This window comes from Podarcis tiliguerta, assembly GCF_965153285.1.
Source record: "Podarcis tiliguerta genome assembly, chromosome: 7".
In the NCBI taxonomy this organism is placed as follows: Eukaryota; Metazoa; Chordata; class Lepidosauria; order Squamata; family Lacertidae; genus Podarcis; species Podarcis tiliguerta.
The window spans coordinates 35,346,129-35,361,875 of NC_139540.1; the positions used below are offsets into that span (position 1 = coordinate 35,346,129).

Sequence of the window (15,747 nt, forward strand, 5' to 3'; positions counted from 1 at the left end):
CCCCACCCCACTCAACAACCATCCCACCCCACCCCAAAATAACACAAAACAAAATAAAAATACATGGATAAAAACCACCGTTTATGGTGGTACAACAAAGTAAAAAACTAAAAACCCTTTTAAAATATATAAAAACATTTTAAACATTTGCTGCTGCAGCACCAGTGTCCTTACAGTTGTGGCGATGGTGAATGTGGGCCCCGCCCCCTGGCCTAGTAAAGTGGGCTTGCTGGGGGAAGAGCCCTCCCCACAACTCACGGCGAAGCGGCAGCAGCAGTGTCCCGAGGCCTCCTGGGAGCCTTATATGCTGAGGTGGAGTCTGGGGCCCGTCCCCAGGCCCAAGATGGAGAATGGGCTTGCAGGGGGAGCGGTCCTCCCCAAGACTCACCGGCAAAGCGGCAGCAGCAGTGTCCCGAGGCCTCCCTGGAGCCTTAAGTGCTGAGGTGGGGTATGGGGCCCGTCCCCAGGCCCAAGATGGAGAGTGGGCTTGCAGGGGAAAGAGCCCTCCCCACAACTCACGGCGAAGCGGCAGCAGCAGTGTCCCGAGGCCTCCTGGGAGCCTTATATGCTGAGGTGGAGTCTGGGGCCCGTCCCCAGGCCCAAGATGGAGAATGGGCTTGCAGGGGGAGCGGTCCTCCCCAAGACTCACCGGCAAAGCGGCAGCAGCAGTGTCCCGAGGCCTCCCTGGAGCCTTAAGTGCTGAGGTGGGGTATGGGGCCAATCCCCAGGCCCAAGATGGATATATGTTGGATCAATCCATCAACTTCTGATGGATGATACGATATGATACAATATGATAATCTTTATTGTCATTGTCCCATACAGAACAACGTAATTGAAAAATCTACATAAGACATTCAAAACCCAACAAGCCTGCTATCCCAGCTATCCCAACCTGGATTGAGAAAGATTAGGTCCGGCATCACTTTCGCTGTGTATGTGTGCCAGTATCCACACTCAGCAGAGTTACGTTTAAACCCAGCTCCTTCCTTGGAAACTGTCCACAGTAGGCAATAAACACTCATGGACACCATAAAGTGTAGAAGTTTACTTGACAGGCATAACAGCATATTGGTAGCAAATATATACAGACATTCATCACTGCCGTGGTCAAGGCATGCTTAGAGTCCAATAAGAGCCCAAGTCTCTCTCTCTCTCTGCTTCTCTCACTGCAAGACACAAGCAAGAGACTCACAACAAGTTGCAAGAAGTTACACAGAACCGTTATCAGTACTTCCTGTCACACTGCACATGTCCAAAGAACAGTTCCCACAGAAAATGTCCTTGCATAGACAAAACAATCTCAGCCTGCTGCTGCTGCTTGAAACATCTTCTTTGTTCCTGGAACAAATGATTCTCTCTCACACAGAGAGAATATCCAACAATATACCAAAGTTGGTGAACCTGTTGCCCTCTGGATGCTGTTGGGATCCAACTCCCATAAGCTCCAGCTAACATGGGCAATAGTCAGAGGTGGTGGAACTTGTTGTCCTACATCATCTGGAATGTGATATGGATTTCTATCCCTGGCATAGACCTCTAGGATCACATGTAGCATATAGTTCCATTCTCTGAGCCAGTGTGAGCCAGTTCTGTTTGCATGTCCCATCTTTTCATACTTAAAGGAGCCTTGTGAAGGCATCCTGCCCAAGACCTCCAGAATCCTGGAGCAGGCCCTGCACATTAGAGGTCAGTAAGAAATCAATGATTTGTTTGTTTCCTGTATTCAGTGCTCATTACAGTGGTTGCATGGAAGCAGCTCGCTTTTAATTATGGCCGAGGCAGATTTATTTTGTAGCATCATTGAGTGATAAGTCAGCCTTTGCCTTTCAAAATGTGAAACTGTTTATTGTTGGCAATGAAACCACTGAAAAGAGAAGCAAGTCTGAAAATGGATTTGTGTATTATTTTGCCCAGATCTTTTGTGGGCAGATGATGAAAGAGAAATTAATGTGGACTTCAAAACTTGTTCCGCCTAAAGATGCAACTCAATAGTTGTGTGATATAACTGGCCACATGCCATTGCTCCATTCAGTTCTACCATCAATCCATAGGGAAGAAGTATATAATAACAATAACAAGCAGCTCTGGGCTAAATATAAAGCAGGACATCTGGTGACATGCAGGTATACAATTTCATTTCACAGTTTCAGTAATGTGATCCTTGCCCTGTGTAGGTCTCTACACAGATCTGATTTGAATGGTAAGTAGAATAAAAGTACATTTATAAGTATCATGGCTACAAGACTCCACATCAAGCTTCTTCTTTTAATTACAAATTTCACAAGTCCGCTAACATTTAACATTGGCCAGGGCATTTATATTTAATGGCAAACCTAATTTTTTGGGTAAGGACTTTTGTAGGAAGATTACAATGTCTCTGTGAAGCAGTCCTAGGAGGAAAAGATTATTTTGCATTAAGCATCAACACTGGCACCCAAAGCACACCCAACCTGTCAATCTGTTCTTCTCAAACAAGGATAACCACCATTTCATTCTCTCATTTCCCAAGTACCCTTGGCTGCAATAATCACTGATGAAAGGAAAATAGAGCATATGTTGCTCATGAGGTTTGCTTAAGTTAATGGTGCAATTGGTCATTAGTGTGACTAATGGCAATGGGCCCCCTCTGATGAATTATTTGTTCAAAAGGCTCCAGCTGCTTCAGCTTGGCATTAGTCCGTCAGGTACTTCCTGGTGTTTTAGAAAGTGATCTTTGTATAATTGACAAATATTTGAGCTAAGTTGGCCTTGCGGATATTTCAGTGTTCTGAGCCCCCCGCTCCCTGCTCAACAGGGGAGGCAAATGTCTGATAGTTAAGTCTTCACTAACAAAGAAGGACTCACAGCAGCTCCCATGGTGCTCTGGACACAAACACACACACTTCTACATTCTAGGCAGCTGTCCTCAGTTTTGGGCTCAGCTCTGTGGAGCAGTTGCAGCAAGGGGAGGACCATGCCCCCCCCCACCAGCTTAAGTACCCTCAACTGATGGAGGGGTGTGTGTGTGACCTGAGACTCCTCCTACATGGAAGCTGTCACTGCTTTTTCCTCTTCAAGCCCCTCCTATTTCTAGGTGATGATGGGGTAGGGAGTGGCAGGAAGTCTACTGGCTCATCCCTTGCCTAAACAGTCTCTTTCTCCTCTGACACCTCCTGCATGCCTCCTTCCATCTCAGACTGCCCTGCCCCCTCTTCCTCCTCCAGTTCCTGCCTTGCAGGCAGCATCAAACCCCATAAAATAAATCACTGACCCATTCTCCTGGGTCACTGTCCTGGCCCCTGCCTTCACCACACACTCTTCTGAGTTCTGCCAATTCCTTACACACATAAATGTGCTAGTATTCTAGAGAGTATCGGATAGCAGTCACCCCAGGATCACCCTATAATGTCTACTCCAGCCATAGGCAAACTCGGCCCTCCAAATGTTTTGGGACTACAACTCTCATGATCCCTAGTGGTCAGGGATGATAGGAAGTGTAGTCCCAAAACATCTGGAGGGCCGAGTTTGCCTATGCCTGGTCTACTCCCAGGCATGGGCCACAACTCAGTGGTAGACCATCTACCTTGCATGCAGAAGGTTTTTTTAAGACACCATAGTGCCAGTTATATTACTATATTTTAATTTTTCCCTCCCCCCTCCTATAAATTCTAATTGTTATTGATACAAAATGCCTTTCACTTACGGTCACCAATCGAAGCAACACACACTATGATGCATCATTTCATAACTGTGATGACTGCAATTATTTTGGAATATACACTTTGACACAACTTTGTTAATATATTCAAAAACATTTGAGCTTTCGTTGTTGTTTTCTTTTCATTTTCATGAGAGTGTTGCATGTCACATGCTCTCATATAAACCAATATATATTTCAATGCAACCATGTTAAACAGTATAAAGAAGAAAATGAATAAAAAATATGTTACAGACACACATCCCAGTCACAGCTGAAATGCTGGAAAGCGGCTGCCAGTATGTGCAGACAGTATTGTGCTAGATAGACCAATGGTTGGACATTGCTTGGAAGCCATTCCCTTTGCATTCAAGTGGGACATACACTAAGTTTTTTTGCTTAGGATCACAATCTTAAAGCAATCCTGTTCACATTTACTTAGGGCTCGTCCACACTCCTACTTGTCCCGTTTCCAGAAAATACAGGTCTGAGCACTTTTCTGCTTGTCCCATACTTTCTTGGCACAATTCTGAGTGGTTTTGCCTTTGCCCCACTGCTCCCAGACACCCTCATAGATAACCTGATCTTTAGTGCCAACTTGGAACAAACAACAATCTTTGGAAACTCAGTTGTTGTTTGTTCCAATTAAACACTAACCACATAGGTAAAGGTAAAGGGACCCCTGACCATTAGGTCCAGCCATGAGCGACTCTGGGGTTGGGGTGCTCATCTCGCTTTATTGGCCAAGGGAGCCAGCGTACAGCTTCTGGGTCACGTGGCCAGCATGACTAAGCCGCTTCTGGCGAACCAGAGCAGCTCACGGAAACGCCGTTTACCTTCCCACTGGAAGGTACCTATTTATCTACTTGCACTTTGATGTGCTTTTGAACTGCTAGGTTGGCAGGAGTAGGGACCGAGCAACGGGAGCTCACCCTGCCGCGGGGATTCAAACCACTTACCTTCTGATCGGCAAGTCCTAGGCTCTGTGGTTTAACCCACAGCGCCACTAACCACATGCAAGCATGCAAATTGATACCACACATCTGCATTGCAATGGCTGGCAGTGGCAGCAGCTCCTCCTCCTCCTCCTCCCTGCAGTCAGCGAGGCACCCTTTTCCACTGGGAGGGCCCCCCATGAAAAGGGTGCCTCTCTCCCTGGCTGTGGAGAGCGGAGCTGAACTGCTTCTCTCTCAGAGGCAGCACACTGCTGCCTACCAGCTTTGCTCATTGACTTTGTGGGTGCCCATCCCCCACAATTACATTATTGTGGGGTGCTCAAGCACCTGGAGTTGTCTCCTATGAATGCTAAACTGTGGTTTGTTCCAGGGAAAAGAGGCAGAGCACATGGAGGTGTGGCTAAGCCCTCAGAAGTAAATCTATGTTCAGCAATGCTTGGTCCTAGTTAAGTGGGAAAGGGATCCAATTTTAATCTATGTAGCTTAGGGTTTTTGGGGGAAGGGTATTAAATATTTTTTAGGGTGGTCTTCTTATAAAGATAGAAATAGGTACCATATATTTGGTTCACTGCTTTCTAAATCACAAGGACACCTAAATTCAATGACAGTACTTTGAACATCGGCTATGTAGCAACAAGGTGGTTATAAACGTACAATTAATATAACAGTTCAACAACTTGATTGCTTTGAGTTACCAGATCTATTTCATCTTTGTATGAGAACATAGGAGAGATTATTCTCTCCCACCATCATTGTTAGGAGTTATTCTTGTATAGAGCTATTTCTGTGAGGAAATACAGAGTAAAACATCAAGAAGTCTCTTTTGCTTAGGAATTAATGATCAGCAGAATCTGCGACTGAGGTTATGAATAAAACACCCACACAACTCTGTAAGAGCTTGGGGCATTGGCATCAAACTGTAAGGTCAAGTTTATCAACCTGACACACAAAAGTCTTCAGAAAAATGAGCTTGATCTGAAAAGAAAGATGTTTGGGGATCTGCACAGTAGCCTTTTGGGCACAAGGCAGTCCCTGAAGCATTCATTTAAAAAAGAAAAGAAAATTACCATTTCTCAAAAGTGAAAGCTTACTTTGTTACACTCTGTAACAATGTGGACATGTTTTTTTTTTTTTATACCAGTGCAAGCCTTTAAGCAGGTCACCTAAAACTGTAAGATCTTTAAGTAAGAGGAATGATTTGGTTTCCAAGTTACAATATTTGCCCACAAGAATGCTCTGCAAATTATTCATTGATGAAATAATATAGGTTGGGATCCAGGAAGCTATTGGTGACTTTATTTCTTGGGACAACAGACCTTCATGCCATGTCACAATTGGCCTTTGAAAGTCCTTAAAAAAAAAAAAAAGCCATTCAATAGGCTGCTTTTGTGAACAAGAACTCCAAAGCCTCCCTAGCTGCATAGTACTAGTTATGCAATTAGTTGGGTCCCAGCTGTCTGCTCACAAATCAGGTGCACAAATAAGTATTTTAGGCCCTTGGGTGAATATCATGTAATGGACAATATGCTTATACAGTGATATCTCGGGTTACAGATGCTTCAGGTTACAGACGCTTCAGGTTACAGGCTCCGCTAACCCAGAAATAGTACCTCGGGTTAAGAACTTTGCTCCAAGGTGAGAACAGAAATCGTGCTCTGGCGGTGTGGCGGCAGCGGGAGACCCCATTAGCTAAAGTGGTGCTTCAGCTTAAGAACAGTTTCAGGTTAAGAATGGACCTCCAGAACAAATTAAGTTCTCAACCCGAGGTACCACTGTAGCACACTTTCAGCCAGAAGACTGGAAAAAATTACCAAGTCAAACCCTGAAGTCATTTTTAACCCAGCAGATTTGGCAGGTCAGAGGGCTCCGAGAACCCAAATGATGCATAGGACTGGGTGGGATGTGTCTGTTCGCAGAGACATTTTCAAAGCAGTAGTAATAGTGAGAATTATTACAGAAGAAGTAGAATGTTTAAAATCAATAACTGATTAGCCATATTGTCATTCATATTGTAAATATTCAGGGATCAAAAAAAGGACTTGGTTTTAAGGGAAGAGTTAAGGTGCTTATAGATTTTCTTCTGTGTCAAAAAAGCACAGAAATTACAACTTAATGCGCCACTGCTCACTTTCCATGCCATGCAAGCAGGAAGAGGTGCTCGTTCTATTCATAGCCTGTCATGAACTCGCGGGACAACAGAGAGGAGTAAGAGAATCCCAGAGAAGCATGTAGCCAGGACTGGGATACACTGGGGCAAGCTGGGGATGGGGAAGGAGAGGTTGGTGTAGGAAGTACTCATAGGGTGACAGAGGATGACGAGGGGATGGGGGTCAGTGAACAGGACCCAGAGCAGCAGGACCCATCAGCAGATGGGTCTTTCAAAAGTGGCATTGATGCAGAAATGGACAGCAGTGGTCTAAAATTTATGTCAATCAAAAATAATATCTCAAGTAGAACTACAAGCATACCTTGTCTTAAAGAATAATTTTATAATGCAGAAATTATAATCACTACTGCCCCAATTACTTTTATTTTTTGTATGCTTTACAGGAATTTCATATAGTTATTTTCATAGATAATACTTACCAGGTGGCCCTGTGTGCAGTCCTATGCATGTCTTCAATTACGGTAATTTTCCCAGTCAGAAATTTATGGAGAGACTCTTGCTAACAGAGTCATATTTGATATGATCTCATGAGTTTGTCACTTGGTTTTGTACTTGCCCTGTGTCTTCTGCAGTGAAACTGATAAGCAATTAACCAACCAAATGTGAACATCAACTCCAAGCTAAAATACAAGTTCTAAAACTGGGGTTTGATAAAGAATGGTCATCTCAGAGATGGCGACTGTAAACAGCTTCAACTAAAGATGACTGATGGCAACAGATGACTCGAGATTGTGTTACTTCAGTCTCTAATATGAAATCCTATGTATGTTTACTTAGAGACAACCCATGTTGGATTCAGGGTACTTTGTTCTCTCTCACTTCCTAAATACAGTATGAAAGCTAGTTTCTAAAGTGTCTTTTTCTGCTGCAACACTGACCTCTGCTGAGCAGCTTCAATATACTGCACATTCCAACTGCAATCCAACCTTTCCAAAATGGAAAATCACAGCAGGATTACAATGACAAACGACAAACTCTTACAGAAATTTCAATTCAGTGAGCATCAGATTCCCAGTAAATGAGAAGCTATACACAGGGAGCTGGTATCAGCAGCAATCAAAATGTTGATAAATGCAGCATAATTCTGGACTCCAGACCACTTCCCATATGCAACATCTCCACATAAAGGCAGACTTCCACACACCCCTGCCCATCAAGTATTCCTCACCGCCACCTGCCTATAAAGTTGTATTCTGCTTGTGCTGGCTAACCTCCAGCAGACCATATATTTCACAGAATTACAAAAATTGCTACTGTATTATTCTTGTGATGAAATAATTGTCATTACCCCCCCCCCCCCACTTCAGGGCAAAGTTTACCACCTTCATATTTGATATTTCCCAGATTAATACACCACCACAACAGATACCTCAATTTAGTTGAGGACCAGCCAAGTACCTTAATCTGGCCTCCCCTGCAACACATGACATTAAAACAACAGAGTGTCAATGTAGCTGGAAAGCCTGATCCAATGCTCTGCAGACAGAGCATTCCCTCCCTCACTGCGAGAAGTGAAGCTACAGGAAACCAGGCAGAGGGCCTTCTTGGTGGTGGCGCCTGCCCTGTGGAATGCCCTCCCATTGGATGTCAAGGAAATAAACAACTATCTGACTTTTAGAAGACATCTGAAGGCAGCCCTGTTTAGGGAAGCTTTAAATGTTTGACCTTTTATCACTTTATTTATTTATTATTATTTTATGTTGGGAGCCACCCAGAGTGGCCAGGTGGGGTATAAATAATAAATTATTATTATTAATAGAAGTTCAGTGTGGAAGTAACAAGCCTGCACGTCTATGGGCCAAACTACCTGTGATACTAAACCCTGCCCTCAGCCAGTCCCCATCTGTCTGCCTTTCTTGCAACTAGACCAGCAGGTAGCACTGGTCATCAGCTTCCTCCTCCTTAGGTTCAGGGTTGCACTTGTGAAAATCAGCAAGGGGGAAGATGGGTTCAATACTAGAAAGTGTTGGCTCTGCCTGTCATTGGCTCTGGTTCTACCTACTGTTGGCTTCTCTGCCCCACCTGTCTGAATGTTTAATCCATACTTTTTGTGTTTGGGTTTTTTGTAAATACAGTTGCAGAGGTTGCAAGACCTGAACAGGAGAGCTAGGCAGAGTACTACCCATATCTTTTCCACCATGGATGATGAAAAAACAGCTTGGTGGGGAACAAATAATTTTTTTTTAAATGACTGGGTCAAAAAAGGTTAAGAAGCTCCCCACTCTAAGTGGATCTTGCTTGTTTGCAGTGGCTTGTTTGCAAACTGAAAGCCCCCCTACAGTTCTGAGAGGAAAACTGCAACCCATTCAGCATCCCATGTAGATCGGTCAACACTGTGTGTTTAGTTTCAACATTTGACTATCAGTATGAAAGTGTCTATTAAAATATGTCACTTAAAATAATGAAAATCAATAAAATTTGCAAATGAAATGAAAGTTCCCGTTTCAATTCATGAGTTACAGTTTATACCTCTTTGGTCGATGAAAAATGTTTTACCCATCATACTTTCTCATATGTGTAGTTTGATATAAACAGTTATTTGCTAGGATTAACAGGACTGTAAACTCTTCCAAACATGTACAATAATATTCTTGTGGCATCTACAGTACTTCTGGTGGTGGCAAATGTTTGCTTTCCACAAAATCCTCTTCACCAAAAAGGAAAAGTTTGTACGTCACAAAGTAGGAAGCAAAGTAGTCCATATCACTACCTATTCAAGGTACTGTAAAGGTTCTAACAAAATATTTGCATAAGATACAATCTCTTCCTTCTGAGAGTGAGACTAGGCCTAACTGATAGTTTCATGCAACCTTTGACAGGTGGTTATGATATACTGAGTTAGACTTTACAACTGGCCAAACAACCCAAATCTGGACTGTTCAGATCAAATGTCAGTGCCTGATAGGTCAAAGTATTGCAGCATGATGTTGTCAAATGAAGCTTGGGGCAAGGCAAGTGCTATTGCCCATCCTCTTTAAGCAGATTTAAGCAAACATGTTGACAAGTTACGAAGGTTGTCAAAAATGAAAGAATCTTATAAAATATTGCTGTTACTTAACCAGTAAAGAGGATTTCTGACTTTGAATACTTTAATAACAAAGCAGTGGTTTTTTTAACCATATCTCTTCTTATGGACCAAAGGTAAATTAATCTGGTTCCTGCGAAATTTAATACTTGCTCACATAATGGGGCGGGGGAGGTCTCATGTACCATAGTAGTTAACAGTAAAAACTGTTCAACTATACACTTCCATGAAATTCAAATGAATGATTGATCTATCTTTTAAAGGGCTGAAAGATTTTGTGGTTATTTAAATGCACCTACAGCAAAGCAAGGTTTGAACATGAGTACAGCTAACTTGCATAAGGTTATAAGCTCGAGGGCAGAAGCTGATTACCTACTGAGATCAGGATGGAAATTTCCTTAAAGTTACAGAGATGTCGGAATACATTATAGTTTTCTTTTTGGTTTCAATAACTCTTAAGAGCAAAATCCTCACAGCATTTTTCCAGGAACAAATTCTTCTGACTATAATGGCTTTGCTGGCTTGTGCTTCAAAGCTTGATTTAGGAACTACTGGATATTTCTGCACCCAAGATGCTGGATTTCAAGGACCTATGACCCATGTTTGTATTCCAAAATGTTTTCCCCATAATCAGCCAATCTAAGTATACCAGATGTCATGCTTTTAAAAGATCTTTTTACACATCATCAACTTGATCTACCAGCTCCAGCTGTTAAAATGGTGGATTATGATTTATGTTACTCTCACTAAAATCAGTGCTTTTCCCCCAAGAAAAATTACTGCTGAAACTCACCATAAAGTTGGTCTAGTAAGACGCTGGGCAGCTTGGGACAGCCCTAAATGGATGCTGGTTAACAATAGCTGCATTCACCACTCGCAGAGGTGCTAAAAACTCTGACAAGCTGTTTTCCTAGTTGGTTTGGGGGTCGCCACTGGTTCTGGTGCAGGTCAAATAAATATACCTTCACTTTCCTTAATTCTCTTAGATTCAGGAAGATGTCTAGGGTAGCTTGGAAGGGCCTTTGTGAAAACATGCTACTGTAGAGTCCCAGCCCTGGAGATTGACCAGTTGCAGCTAGGAGTGGCTAGGTGCAATCATAGATATATATATAAAAGTGTACGCACACACACGCTGGCCAGCTTTCGCTTTGACTTGAAATGTTCGTTTTGGGCTTCTCAGAAGTATGTCAATGCAAAGAGCTAACAGGATGAGTTCCAGCCTGCAATGACACCCACTTGAGAGGTGCTGGACCTGTGCTCTGGCATGCTGTGGCTGAAAAGAAGAACTGATTAAAATTCGCTTCTGCTGTCAATGCAATTGCACTGGTTAAAATTCAAATACTCAAGGTTTGACTCTTCAGTCAATAATGCTGAAGATAAAACTTAAAAGTTCTGCAAAGGGTACTTCATTGGATTCCAACGGTACTTCCCAGCAATCTTCATATATCACTAGATTCATTCTTACAGGGGTTTTGAGATCAACCTTTTGTTTAGTTATCAGCAACAGTTTCAGTAGCTTGCGCTAGAAGGTCACAACACTTTATAATTAAGTGTGGGTGAGGCAAATCTATTTCTTCACACTGAAGACAGATGAGGCTTCTTATTGAGTTTGCTATAATTCCTCATTATGCTTTACATTTAAATATTAATAAGAAGGGAGTCATTGGAGAACAAAATACATTATTCCCATTCATCAAAGTTAAGAGTGATGTATATGTGTCGATTTATCAAGGTTAACAGTGATTTATATGCATTGTTTCCAACATATACGACAGTTTATCCTCAGAAAATTAACTTAAGGACATTGTTTTTCTTGTACACTGTAGAACATTTTACAGCAGTGAAGAGCCCATTAAGCTCACTGATAACTGAGGAATGTCATTATCAAAATGAAAGAAAACTATTGTCTTCTAATGGTAGGAAGCCAACTTTGCAAAACAGGCTGAACAAAAATAAACAGAAGCAATGAGACAACTTCAGAATCAAGGTAGCTGATTTGCTCGTTTGGACATTAAGTCTAAGCCAGCTGCTCCATGGTTTGTTTCCATACTGGGCTAAGGCAGGAGCAAAGTGGAAGCACTAGAGATGTGTGCCCTAGCACGTAGCTCAGGCATATTAAGGGTGAAACAAACTGTACTTTGTGGCTTCTCATTATGCTAAAATGCAACCAGTATTAAATAAGTTGATTGAGTTGCAGTGGACTTCAGTGAGTGTACTGGAATGCTAAACAACAGCCTCCCCCTACTTGGGCTCTCCAGATGTTTTGACAACTCCCATCAGTTCAAGGCTGGGAAAGACTGAGATAAAGTCTTGTAAACCTACATACTGCTTTACTGTACTGCAGTCACAAGCAAAACAACTTTCAAAGGCTGGTGTACAACTAAGTTCTACTCAGAGTAGACTCACTGAATTTAATGAACACAGCTAAGTTGGTCCATTAATTTAAATGGGTATACTCTGAGTAAAACTTAATTGAAAACCACTACTATGTCTAATGGCCTATAGCCACAGCTGTCTCCCACATCTTTCTTTTGGGTGACTCAGAGTAGACCAAGTAACACGAATGACTGATTTGACTGATTTCAATGGGTTTTCTATTAATGTGGGTCAGCCATAGCCCCACCCCTTATTCAAAATTATTTCATTTTTACTGTTTTTCCCTTAGTATTCTAGATGGTGGTAAATTTCCCAGCTCTATATGCTGTGAACATTCCAGAATTCTAAAAGTCACAATTTATTTTGATAAGTCCCACAATATACACTCTCACAAACTGATTTAATCTCCAAGAACAAGATGAGCATACTTCAAGTTTCCAGAAAATTCATGTTTAAACCAATATTGAACAGTTTCTCAGAACATTTTAAACTTTAAACAGTTCAAAATATTCAGGATTTAACTGAAATATTTGCTGTTCAGCTACTGAAAGTTAAGAAGCCATTGACGAGTGTATGAGCTAGACACTTGCACACAATTCTTGTACAAGAATGCACACCCAAGTTTGCTTCTTAGTAAATTATTAACATTATTTTTTTTCCTTGTTGAGATTTCACTCTACCCTGTTACTTATCAAACCTTCTTGTTAAGGGAGAGAAATTCTCAAATGAGTGTGCAAAAAAAACAACATCATTTATTCTTGTTAGATTTTCAAAGCATTTACTGCATCCTGGTGGAAAGAAATGTTGCAAAGATATTTCCTCCCTGGTTTCAATAACTTTAAAATGTTTATGCAACATTACTGAGTTCTTATTTGTTTATTTATTAAATTTATACAGTATCCTCCTAAAGGTTCCCAGGTTTGCAATGACCTTGGTCATTCATTAAAACATATTCAATGAATGTATACAGGAATAGTTAGAAACTTTCAACCCAGCTACATCTTTTAAAAATCAGCAATGAACTGACTGGGGATAATATGCAGTCTTCTCTGCATTTCTCAAGAAAAGCTGACTGATTTTTAGCTGCAGGTACATAAGCATGTACATCACAGTCAATGCAAAATATGCATGTGTACAAATCAAATGAAACAAATAAGACTTTGATGGTATCAAAGTATCATTAGGATTACAGTGCTATTTTGTAACATGAAACTTGCAGGATCAGACTTGACTGTATTATACAAAAGATACTTCAGAGGAGCAGATATCCTGTAACATGCTATACAATGCACTTCAGCAGTGGTTGCGAAGGGACCCAGGATGCATTACGGTGCACTTTGCCCTACAGTTAAGCTCACTGAACAGAAATGTAGTTCTACAGGCCTAAGTAAATGAGATGCTAGGCATGTGATTTCAGTTTCTGCTCACTAAAACAAAACACCTGTGGGGCGGGGAGTGATTCAGATGGGAACCACAGTATGGGAGGCGAACGGATGCAATCCTGACCTGAATCTCCACCGTGCAACTGATAAATTGACCCAGCGGTGGTGGGGGTGGGGGTGAACCTCAGCAGCAAATCCCGCTGAATGGAATAGGGTGGGAGTTAATTCCAGCTGGAATGTGCGCAGGGCAATGGGAGCGAGCTGCAAGCTGTACCAATGGTTCTGGGGCTGCACTGACGAGACACAGAACCAGCAGCAGTCTCTCTCAGGCAGACTCTCTCCCGCCCCCCTCCGCCCTCCACGTGCCCCCTCTCTCTCCCTTCCCTCTCCTCCTGCGTTGCCACGTTCCAACCGATGCGTTCCCAAGCACGGTCCCCGCCGCCGACGCAACGGGCGCGCGCGCGAGAGAGAGAGAGAGAACGTCGGGGAGGCGTTCCCCGCGCCCCTTACCTGCCAATCACATTCGAGCGGCTCCTCCCCCTCCCCCTCGCGATTTGCTAGGAGTAGCTGCCAGTCGGGCAATAGGTGCTCCCGCCCAAGGGTCAGCTCGGCGTGCGGAGCGAAGAGAGGAGCCGCGGGCGCCCGCCGAGCCCCGCCCCCCGTCGCGAACGAGCCTTCCCCCCTCCCGTTGCGCGCTCCCGCCTCTCTCACTCTCCTCGGCGGCGTTACCTGACAGGAGGCGACATGGCCCCGCGCAAGAGCCCCAAGAGCGGCAGCCCCAGCCCCGGAGCCAGGAGAGGTCAGTAGCGGCCGTCCAGATGGGCCTGTTATGGAGGGCGCGCGGGCGAAGAGGTGCCCGTCCCGCCTTCCTGGGTCTCCGTTCCCGGCGGTCCTCCGGAGGCGGCGTTGGCGGGCGGGCGGGCGGTGGGAGCGGGGCCTCTCCTCTCCTGTCAGCGCCGCGCTTTTCGAAACTGGCGCCCTGAAGTCCTCTTGCAGCCGCCTCGCTGCCGGTCCCGAGGCGGCCCCTCAGGAATGCCTGCCCTGGTCTCGGAGGAGGAGGAGGCTCCCTCCCGTTGGGGAAGGGAATGAGGGGCCTGGACGGTGCTGCTGGGACCCGGGGCGAGGAGGGGAATAAAATGGAGCCCGGGATTTCCTCGGGCGGTTCTGCTTCTGAATACCAGTCGCTGGCAAAAGCCGCGGGAGGCGAGAGGGCTCTTGTGTTCGTGAGAGCAGGAGGCGGGACTCAGTGGGCCGTTGGTCCCGATCCAGCAGAGGGCTTTTCTTGCGCTGCAGGTTGTGAAAGCGCTCTCGAAATCCCTTCGCTTCTGAGCTCCTCCTTGAGCACACAGACTCCGAGACAAGGAGGCGAGGAGCCTGGCTTCGTTTATTTCCCCTTCCACTTGTGTACACAGGTCACACCTCTCAGCTGGGTAGATCCCATTTAAAGAGGCTGCCATCCTGCGCGCACCTTCGGAGCTGGTGGTATTTCTTGCTCTTTTGAAAATGTGTGGTTTTTGAAGGCATAGGAAGTGACCTTCCAACTATCCCATATGGGGATTGAACCTGCAACCTTCACTTAGTTGGTTAGAACTTGGTGCTGATAACGCCAATGTTGCAGGTTCAATCCCCATATCCCCATATGCCTGCCTTGCAAAGGGGGTTAATCCTCAGGGGTTCCTTCCAACTCTACAATTCTATGTTCCTATGCCTTCAAAAACCACACATTTTCAATAGAGCAAGAAAGACCACCAGCTCCGAAGGTGTGCGCACCAAGTTCTAACCAACTAAGTGATCCAGGCCGACTCTTGTAGAAGACAGTGGGCCTCAATTCCATATAGAGAGACATAGGATTGTGTTGCAGGGTTGCAAACCAATGTATGCTGGAGTGAAATGCCATGACATTCAATGAGGCTTGTTTCTGAGTAAACATGCACCAATCTTTGCTGATAAACGTTTGGGGCTGAAATAGCTACTTCATGCACAAACTGGCAAGATCAAGTGTTGACTGACTAGGTTGATATGCAGGCCTCTGTGAAATGTCCCTAACTCTGAATTCTTTCTATCCCTTTCCTTTTCCCACCCCAGCTTTTTGTTGTTCAATTGCCATTGCTTTTTGTAATGCCACAATTTTTGTTCCATTTGCAGCCCATTTGGGGACCATC

At 44.0% G+C, this 15,747-nt stretch overlaps 1 protein-coding gene across 9 annotated transcripts in view; it reads left to right on the forward strand.

Annotated features, from left to right (window-relative positions):
- The first annotated feature begins 14,028 nt into the window (after positions 1-14,028).
- Positions 14,029-15,747, forward strand: part of ASPH (aspartate beta-hydroxylase) — a 93,350-nt gene continuing 91,631 nt past the window's right edge. For 7 of the 9 annotated variants that reach the window (XM_083451034.1, XM_083451042.1, XM_083451044.1 and 4 more), the window contains exon 1: positions 14,178-14,384. In XM_083451034.1, the coding sequence (XP_083307160.1) occupies positions 14,330-14,384 (55 nt within the window). In that variant the 5' untranslated portion in view covers positions 14,178-14,329. Of the gene's footprint in view, positions 14,385-15,747 lie in introns of all 9 variants that reach the window. The other 2 variants (XM_083451047.1, XM_083451046.1) reach the window with 2 other exon arrangements.